This window comes from Lutra lutra, chromosome 13 (genome assembly GCF_902655055.1).
Source record: "Lutra lutra chromosome 13, mLutLut1.2, whole genome shotgun sequence".
NCBI classification, from domain to species: domain Eukaryota; kingdom Metazoa; phylum Chordata; class Mammalia; order Carnivora; family Mustelidae; genus Lutra; species Lutra lutra.
Genome location: NC_062290.1, coordinates 81,938,476 through 81,948,451, shown reverse-complemented (window position 1 = coordinate 81,948,451; position 9,976 = coordinate 81,938,476). Strand labels below are relative to the sequence as shown.

Below are 9,976 nucleotides of genomic sequence, written 5' to 3'. Positions count from 1 at the left end.
ATGTTGGTTTTAGTCTTTTAATGTCCAAGTTCAGAGAGTTGCCCTCTCTCCTACGTGTGGCCTATAAACTCATTCTGATTTTGCACCTGTGACTTTTTTTTTAAGATTTTATTTATTTATTTGTCATAGAGAGAGAAGCGAGAGCGAGCACAGGCAGACAGAGTGGCAGGCAGAGGCAGAGGGAGAAGCAGTCTCCCCGCCAAGCAAGGAGCCCGATGCGGGACTTGATCCCAGGACGCTGGGATCATGACCTGAGCCGAAGTCAGCCGCTTAACCAACTGAGCCACCCAGGCGTCCCTGTGACTTCTTTTTTTAAAGATTAAATAAAATTTGCAAATTATTTTATTTTGCATTTAATCAATAAACGCTATTGACTGCTCATTGTGTGCTTGGCATTGGGAAAAGCATTAGACATTGTCCTAAGTGCTAAGTTCATCGTGTTGACATTTTTACATCTGTTATTTCGCTGATGAAGGAACCCAGGCTCAGAAAAGTTAAGTAGGTTATCTCAAAATCATACAGGTAGCAAGCCACGAATAGTGGAAGAAAAAAGAAATTCTGTTAGAAATAGAAATAGAACATTAGTGTATAGTAAGTACAATAAGAGAGAAAAACAGGAAACACCTACCCTAGATCTGAAGGAAGGATTTCCAGAGAAGGAAGCACCTGAATCTTGAAGAACCAGTAGGATAGAGTCAAGTGAAAACAGAGAGTAGCAGGGGAAGCAGAGGTCCAGATATGAAAACAAGAAACATTTGGAGGAACTGCAAGGCAATGTGACCAAAACCTGGAACTTGGAAAAATTACAAAATTCTTTACCATTATTACTAATAGTGGCTACTATTTCTGACAGATTGCACACTCCAGAGCTAGAATGTTAACCTGACTTCCTGGTGGCTACTCAGATGTGTTACTTGATTATATTTTGAAGATATCAGCAAACAAATGTTTGTGAAGCATTGTTCTAAAAGCTTTTCAGGGGCACCTAGGTGGCTCAGTAGGTTAAGCATCCAACTCTTGATTTCAGATCAGGTCGTGATCTTAGGATTGTAAGACTGAGCCCCACGTCAGGCTCTTGGCTCAGCGAAGAGTCCGCTTGTCCTTCTCCCTCTGCTTCTCTCCCACCCCAATAAATAAACAAATAGCCTTTCATCTATTAACTCATGTTGCTGTCCTTCCTCTCCCAGGAATAAAATACTGTTATTACCCTGTTTACGCATGAGGCCAAGGCACAGCAAAATTAAGGAACTTGCACAAGATCACAGATCAAATAGATGGAGCCAAGATTTGAATCTAAGCTATTTAACTCAGAGCATACGTTTTTAAATGCTGCCTCTTCCTCTTATTGGACACTTACTATGGGCCAAATCCAATGCTAAATGCTTGACAGATCTCAATTTAGTCCACAAGTCTGATTTTATACATAAACTGAAGCTCAGATATTTTAGTCATTTGTCAAAAAATATGATCTAATAAGTGTAATGGCAGGGGTTTTCAACGTGTGTTACTTTGGGGACACCTAAAATCCCAAGAACCCCGGGATGGGAGTTATTGATCTAGCACCTGGTCTTTATACAAGAGAAATCAGAAAGTGTGTTGTAAGTTGAATTGTGTCCCCCCGAAAGATAATGTTGAAATCCTAACCCCTGATTCCTAATGTGACCTTATTTTGAAATAGTTTTGCCAATGTAATCAAAGTACAATGGGGTCATTTGGGTGCCAGTCCAATGACTGGTGTCCTAAGAACAGGGAAATTAGGACACAGCACAAAGGGAAGATTATGTGAAGTCACAGACACATAGGAGAAGGCCATGTGTGAAGATGGAAACAGAGATTAAAGTGACCTCTCTGCAAGCCAAAGAATGCTAAGTATGGCTGTCCACCACCAGAAGCTAGAAACGGCAAGGATTTTCCCTTCTATAGGCTTTAGAGAGAGCAGGGTCCTGCCAACACCTTGATTTCAGACATCTAGCCACCAGAACTTTGAGCAAATACCCTTCTGTTCTCTTAATTCACCCAATTTGTGGCACTTTCTTACAGAATTCCTAGGAAACTAATGAAGAGTATACACATAACACAAATGTGAATTTGTTGCATCCCATCTGTAAAGCAGTGTCTAACTAGGACTTGATGAAAAGTGCTTTACAAAGAGAGATCCAAGTCTTTGGTATGGTTTAAGTTAACATATACTAGGTGGTTAATGCTTTTAAATTAAGTGTAATTCCACCACCCGTTACCAAAATGTTTCTTGCTTACATCCAAGATGAAAATTTTGTTCAACACATTCCTTAGTGTTCTCTTTCAATTCTGAGCATTCTCAAAAATCAGTCACTCTTTCTGTTGGTGAGTCATGACAGTTCCACAGAATATGATGTTGACAAATTCACTTACTGTAAAGAGAAACAAGACTTCTGGTTATAATTAATGTTCTCTCATTTCTGGATAAAAGGTTTTATTTTTTTTAAGATTTACTCTTTTTTTTTTTTTTTTTTTTGAGAATGAGAGAGAGAGAGAGAAGCAGCAAGGAGGGGTAGAAGGAGAGGGAAAAAGAGTCTTAGGCAGACTCCACACCGAGCGCAGAGCATCATGTGGGGCTTGATGTCACAACCCTTTGATCATGACCCGAGCCAAAAACAAGAGTCTGATGACGCTTAACTGACTGTGCCACCCAAGCACCCCAAAAGGTTTTATTTTGAAAAGAATCATACTCTATCAACTTAAATATCATAAAATAAAATCTCAATATGATGTAGTATATCACAGCACTAATAACATTTTAAAACTTGCTAAGAGAAACTACAGAAACACAAGGAAGGAGGGACGCTTTTTACAGCAAGGTATGAGTTAATTTACAGAACACATTTATAAGAAAACGCCAAAAAAAAAAACCAAAAAAACAACCCACAAAAATCCCTCCTAATCACCAAAATACATGTCATAGTTTTTTACGGTACTCATGTGAAAACGTTTAAAGCTATCAAGGTATGTCAGAAGTTTGCAGGAAATGAGCCCGTAGTAAGTCTCAAACAGGGAACATTCTTTCCCACTGCTAATTTCCTCCCATGCCAGGGGCATTTCAGCATCTGTAGTTTCCAAGGACGTAAAAATGAACTTATAGCAACATCTGTTGTATCTGATGTGCTTTTTCCCAGAAAACCTTGAACTGTGGATGGGTATAAGGCCAATGGACTTGGCACAAATCCCTACAAACACATCAGCAGGAACCATTACGGGTACTTCATTGAAAACCACATACATCATCCGAGCCACATCTTGGGACATAATAAAGGCTTCACCACTGCAATAATCTGGGTAGTACTTTTCTGGGTACTTGCTAAAAGGGACAAATTCTTGACTATTGGAGTCTCTGTTGGGTGTATCCTGATGGATAACTCTTCCCACATAGATATCCTCAAGGTGTTCTTTCAGATTGAGAAGATAGTCTACCAAGCTTGGAAGATTGACAAACATCTCTTCATCAACCTTGAGAATGAATAGGGCATTAGGGCAAAAAGTCACAACCCATTGCATCATTGTGATGATCTTCAGGGTTTGGTTCTCAGAAGTGTCCAAGAAGATTCCTTCAATTATATCATTATTCTTATGGGACTCTTCGTCTATCTCTTGCTGGGTAGTTACCAAAACAGGCATTCCTAAAGCAAACAGTGTGAGAATGTGGTGCCCTTGGACACTGGTCACATTACCCCAGGTTTTCCTGATGAGGTCCCGCCTTGTTCCATTTCCTGGGCTACTGAAGATAAGAGAGAGTAAAAATATATTCTTCCCTTTACACACCTCCGACTGGCTCAGGATATAATACTTGGAAAGGTTACTTCTTAGGGGTTCCACGTTCAATTTTCTTGCCTTATCCTTTATTTCAAGAACTTTCATATCTACATAAGGCAAAGCACGCAAAAAGTATTCTTCCACAAAATCAGCCCCAAAAAGCAAGGCATGAAATAGGATAACATTAAATAGAATGAAACACCACTGGTGAGTCCGAAGTCTGCAGAATGTCACCTAAATAAGAAGAAAACACATGTTCATTCAAACTTCATCTCCATTCTTGTTTTTGCCCCCACTGAATGTTATAAGTACTCCTCACAGCACTTAGAAGTACACTATTTTAAGGGTTTCTGACTTATTTTTGCTGTAAGTCTCTCCCACTATATCATGGCTCCTTGGACAGGTGATATCATGCCTCTTTCTTCTTCAGTTCTGCAGAGTTCAGTGTTTGGTATGAGGTAGAAACTGAATAAAATGTTAATTGGTTGTTTTCTTCCTCGTTTGGATGAAAGCCTACATACTAAATGCAAGGCATTGTGTCGGTCGCTGGAGAAGCAAAGAGGAATCAGACACAGACACATGATATAAAGTAGCGAGTGGCATCATTGTGCTAAAAACCTATAGGAAAATATATGATGTTCTTTCAGGAAGTGAAACACTTGGATCGGTTTCTTCTCTAATTACAAAGGTCAAGGACTAATTTTCCATGAAGTAGTTGCTTTTGTTGCCCAGTGAACAATGGCTACTATAAAACATTTATCTCCTTCCCGTATGATTTTCCAATTTAATCCAATACTGAATTCTGACATTGTCTGTTTTGGCAATGTCCCCTAATCCATCCAACACGTCTATCAATATGGACAAATTCCCACTATCTGCATAGCACCCCTCTGGAGATCTAGGGTGGACCTATGCCAAGTTTACTCCACATCATTGAAGAAGATGGAAACTTTCCATCTGGAAGGGTAAATACAGTATTGTAACATAATAAAGCAAGGGAAAATTAAAGGAATTAAATTTCTACTGGAGCTTCAATTGACAAAGCTTCTCATAATAAGTAACCTCTTACTGAGCACTTGCAGTGTTCCAAGCACTGTGCTAAGCACTTTATATGCCTTAATTAGCCCTGGTAATGCTTTCAGATAGGTTATCTTCAAAATTAAGTTAAGCATCCAGGTTTCTTTACTTGCCGAAGATCACTCAATGGGTAAGTACAAAGAGTAATGTCATGATTTGAATTCAAGTCTGCAAAATTCCAAAGCTCACTCTTAACCACTGAGAATCCTGACTCTCTTCCTTCTCCGTGTCCACTGAATTGGAAAGGGACAACAAAACTAAACGAACCCCTGCAATTATCATCTGAACTCCTTTCCGTTTGCTCAATTGCTAATGATTTAAACAGAGAAGAAACTTCAGTTTCCTCAAGCCTATTTTAATAGACATCAAATGCTTCGAAGATTTAAGAAGCTTACCTGCATGTTGTCTGTAAGCAATTTCAGGGCTTTGGAAATTATTGAGTCCAGATGCCAAATGATGCCCGAATGTAGCTCAGCATCATTCCAGTCTAACAGCAATTGAAGTAAAGTACTTTGTGCCCAAGACTTTAAGGATAAAGTTTCTTCCTAATCAACTTGAGCTTTTGTCCCAGAATACCTGCTGGCTGCATAGGAAAGCAAGTGCAGATTATGTTACAGCTAGAGTGAATCCAGAACAAAAAACAGAGAACACAAACCTGTTCAAATGCTCCCAACCTTGTGTACCTCTTGAAACGGACTCCTTGCCTTTATGCTGAATTCCTGGTGAAGTAAGTGTGGGAGTTGAAAGAGCAGTTCACCTACATCACCCCTCCACACATCATCACACAAGGAGAAATGTCATACAGTCTGTTTTGGAGTGTTTTCAAGAAACTAAACAATTGGAATAGTTCCTGCTCCCTAGTATATGCACGTGCAAGACATAGACTAAAAACATCAAGGAATAGTTGTCATCCCTAATGGGTGCATACTTTTCTTCCAAAGAAACATCATATGGTGAGGGTTGTTTAATGTTTGCCATTTTCCTAGGGCATGAATGTGTAGGAATTATTCCAAACACTGTTCCTACCAGCAAGCTGAAGAAAAGAAACAACATTCAGCATATTTTCATGTTCTTGTCACATAAGCAGTTGTATTGAGCATTCTGTTTTTAGGCAGGGCTATATTTCATCTTTGTTTTTTCTCATGTTGATCTTCCTGCCTGCCACTCACAGCATTTTTTAAAATTGTTTGGCTAGGAAAATCTTATTACATTCAACGTTGGCTATGTTTTCTCAACCACTGTCATGCAATCTTGGAAATTTGTTTCACAAAGTGGGAAAATATAACCTAAAAAAATGCAAGTGAAAGGAAATTGTTTATACATTCTAAGTTTAGCAATTAAATAGGTCTTGTATTTAATTAAATACAAGTCCTGTTTTGCAACTTTCAATTCTCAGCTATAAATTTTGTTCCCAGATCTCCTCTTGGCTTCAACTTAGTTTGGTTTTCTCCCTTTCTTTCTTTCTTTCTTTCTTTCTTTCTTCCTTTCCTTTCTTTCTTTCTTTCTGTTTTTTAGACAGTTTGGTTTCTTTGTCCATGGGAAGGTCTAACAACGTTATCTCCAGGCAGCTCCATCTGGGATTTTCAGTTTGATTCATCAAACTCCTACCACACTGGGGTTGAGACACATAGGGGTGCTTGGTTTTCTTAATTTCCTTGGCACTGCCTTCCCTTTCATAGAGGTTATCTGATCTTTGTGCGCATTTCTTCTTAAATTTTCTTATAATGTTGTCATCAGTCACTCTTTGGCTACAGAGACTCCTTTTTGCTCTCTTGAGACCTGACTTTCAAGCCATCATAGTGACTTCTACCTCACATAGTCAAATTTTTACTTCCCATGTTTTAAGGACACTAGATGAACCCAGGATGCCTGGAGTCTTGGCTATTCTCTACCACTAACTGGATACGTGACTGTCTTATTGTCTATATAATGTGATATATCTCTTGGACCAGTCTGTTCAACAGGGTAGCCATTAGCCACATGAGGCTATTTAAATTTAAATCCATTACAATTGTATTTCCTCAGTCGTATCAGGCATTTTCAAGTGTTTAATGGTCACAAGCGGCTAGTGGCTGCCCTATTAGACGATGCAAATTAGAATATCATTGCTGAAAATCTTATCAGATGGTGGTGGTATAAGATAGGAGTATCTGTATGTGGTTTATGAGCCTTTACAGAGAGACAAGGAGAATTTATGTTCTGAAGGGGGCTTGGGTTGAAATCCTATGAAGCCAGTTACTAAGACTTTAGGCAAGATGCCTTTTGACCTCGGTTTACCCATCTCTAAAAACGGAGCTAATAATAGTAACTGCGGTGTAGGGCTCAATTCCGTGCTGCTCGCGCGGAATTGAGAGTGGTGACACAAATTGATTTAGGATACTGCCGGGGACATCGGAAGCACAGTTCTAGTTTTTTGACGCTTAAAGATTTATGCTTCAACTTTCAGTCCTCAGAAGGATGACATGAGGAAGATACTAGAACTACTATGCAGAAGAAGGAAATAAATGCAGAGAGGTTAAGTAAGTAGGCCATAGACACAGCATGAGTGTAAGAACTGGGATTCGAACCTCGATCACCTGACTGTTCTTTCGCTCACCAATCCCCTTAACTTGCTTAATTATTCTCCTTGGCACTTGCTAAGACTTGCACATGCCTTGCTTAGTTATTTATCTGTCTGCCTCCCTCGCTAGGACGTAAATCCCAGGCGGTCCCTATTTTTGTGCTTTTCGCTCATTAACCCTATCTCCCAGAACAGTGTTTGGGAAATAACCGGTGACTCAATGGGCTGTTTGACTTCGGACACGTCTCTGAAACTCCTGCCTCTCCTCCGTAAAGAAAGGATAAGAAAAAGGGCCACACGGGGCAAGGTCAGGTCGGATGAGACACATCACCGATACACAGCAAAAAATAAGTTTAGGACCAGGGTCCACAAGCCTAAGCTGCAGCGCGCACGCTCCCCCGCCCCCTCCGCGCTCTCCCGGGCCAGCCCGCTTCCCCGCGAGGCCGGGGCCGGAAGTGCACCCGCGTCCGCGGGGCGCCGCGGGCGGAGGGACGCGCGGAGATGACGCAGGCAGCACCGGAAGCCGCTCCCCTGTGAGGTTGCAGACCCCGAGCGGCGGCCGCTGGTCCAGGTCTGTATGTGAGGCGGGGTCAGGCCGAGGAGGGGGTTCTCAGGCGCCCGCGCCTCTGCTGACCAGCCGCGCCTCGGGCCGTTTGTCTTTCTTTCTCTGCAGGCGCCATGGCTGCGGAGCGGACCCGGCCGCTGCGAGGCTCTGGCGGCCCGAGCGCGCCTAGTCGGTGTGAGCCCGGCGCGAGGTCCTGGGCCCCGGGGCGCTCGCTCAGGTCAGTGCTGCGCGGAACACGACTCTGGAAGCGGGGGACCTGGGAACGACGAACGGGTTGAAGGGATCTGGAGTTGATTTTAGAGATGGGAAAATTGAGTCTCGGAGTTACTGCCTGTTAGTTGCTCAGTTTCCTTAGCCGCGAAATGAGTTAACAATGATGTTCCAGGGCTACCATGACTTTGAAAGATGATGAAGTGTGGCGAGGTGGTTGATGAAGTGTGGCGAGGTGGTTTATGAAGTACAAAGCGCTGTATTAATGTGAGGGACTGCGCCATAGTTGTGGGTATGCGATGGAAACAGGTGTGTATGTGGGGTGCCGCTTGAGATACAGATAACAATATTAATGCTGGATAATAATGGTAACTGGCATTTCTTGGAAGCTTACAGTGTGTCGGGTACTGTGCTAAACGCTTTACGTGCGTTATCCGACTTAATCCTCACAAAAAACCCTTGTACGGAATGCTGTGCGTGGTTGCATTTTACAAGTGAAGAGACTGAACTTGAGATGGGTGAAGTGATTTCCCCAGGGTCACTCAGCAACAGGTGGAGTTGCAGAGCCTGTATTTAACACTGTTTCTTTCCGAGCTGTTTTTATTTATCTTAGAGCTAAAGGCGGTTTTATTTTATTTTTTAAAAAATATTTTATTTATTTATTTGACAGACAGATCACAAGTAGGCAGAGAGAGAGGAGGAAGCAGGCTCCCCGCTGAGCAGAGAGCCCGAGGCGGGGCTCGATCCCAGGACCCCGGGATCATGACCCTAGCCGAAGGCAGAGGCTTTAACCCTCTGAGCCACCCAGGCGCCCCTAAAGGCGGTTTTAAAGTAAATAGTATATTCACATGGTTTTAAATTCAAGAAAGAGCTCCTCGCTCCAATTCCTTAGCTCTCCAGTTTTCCTGGGAGGCAACCAGGGTTACCAGCTTCTTGATATTCAAATGATACCGGGCATGTGTATGTTTATTAATAACATGTTTTCAGAACCTCTGTACTGTAGCTGCTGATAGTGCTTGATAAGAAAACAGGGAAGATGAATCCTCCTCTCCAACAACAAATGTCTTGCTTTCGTTCTTAACTAGGCCAGGTCCTGGTGGAGAAGAGGAAAACACATATGTGATGTTTTATCCAGAATGGCTGTCTCCAATAAAACCTAGGGGTATAGTTTTGTTTTGTTTTGAAGGGGTGGGGGCTGAGAAAGATGTTAAGGTGCTTCTATGGGACCCTGGGAAAGTCACTCCACTTCTTAGGCCATAAATTTCCTCATTTTATTCGTTAAGGGCGGTAGTACTGATACTTTCCATGAAGTTCTGATAATCCAATGAGGTGATGTCTGTGAGTAGTACTTGAGTCTTTTAAACCAATACAAATATGAGAGTTGCCTGAGGGAACATAGGGAGCTAATGGCAGAACTAGAGATCAAACCTAGACCTCCCATCTTCCAGTTAAGGGGTCTTCATCATGTCACCCATTTCGGAGCCTTAGTGATTGTTAATATTGAGGGCAGAAGGGCAGGTTTAATGTTTAATCTGAAGTGGGGGCAGGGGCGGGCAAGACACAATGAAGTGTGGGTAGAGACAAAAATGCACCTAGTGGGAAATTCTAGCCTCAATTCAATAACTGCCCTTAATTATAAAACTAAATCTCAGTAAGTTTGAGCCGTTGAGTTTTTTCCTCCATATGTTTTAAGCCATTTTAAGGGAAATTTTATGGTTAGGGTCATAGGGTTGAAAGGAATGTTGGTGGGACACCTGGGTGGCTCAGTTGGTTGGACG

The 9,976-nt window shown here is 41.9% G+C and overlaps 2 protein-coding genes across 3 annotated transcripts in view; one reads left to right on the top strand and one right to left on the bottom strand.

Moving 5' to 3' along the window:
- Positions 1-2,916: 2,916 nt before the first annotated feature.
- On the bottom strand, positions 2,917-5,264 carry B3GALT9 (beta-1,3-galactosyltransferase 9). The gene is made up of 2 exons (XM_047698905.1): positions 5,259-5,264; positions 2,917-4,020 (listed from the first exon to the last, which is right to left on the bottom strand). Exons 1-2 carry the CDS (start codon positions 5,262-5,264, stop codon positions 2,917-2,919), a joined length of 1,110 nt encoding a protein of 369 aa, XP_047554861.1.
- Positions 5,265-7,902: 2,638 nt separating this feature from the next.
- FBXW2 (F-box and WD repeat domain containing 2) overlaps positions 7,903-9,976 on the top strand; it is a 28,697-nt gene continuing 26,623 nt past the window's right edge. For both annotated transcript variants that reach the window (XM_047701011.1, XM_047701010.1), the window contains exons 1-2: positions 7,903-7,994; positions 8,097-8,205. The gene's annotated coding sequence lies outside the window, so the exon portion shown is untranslated. The remainder of the gene's footprint in view (positions 7,995-8,096; positions 8,206-9,976) is intronic.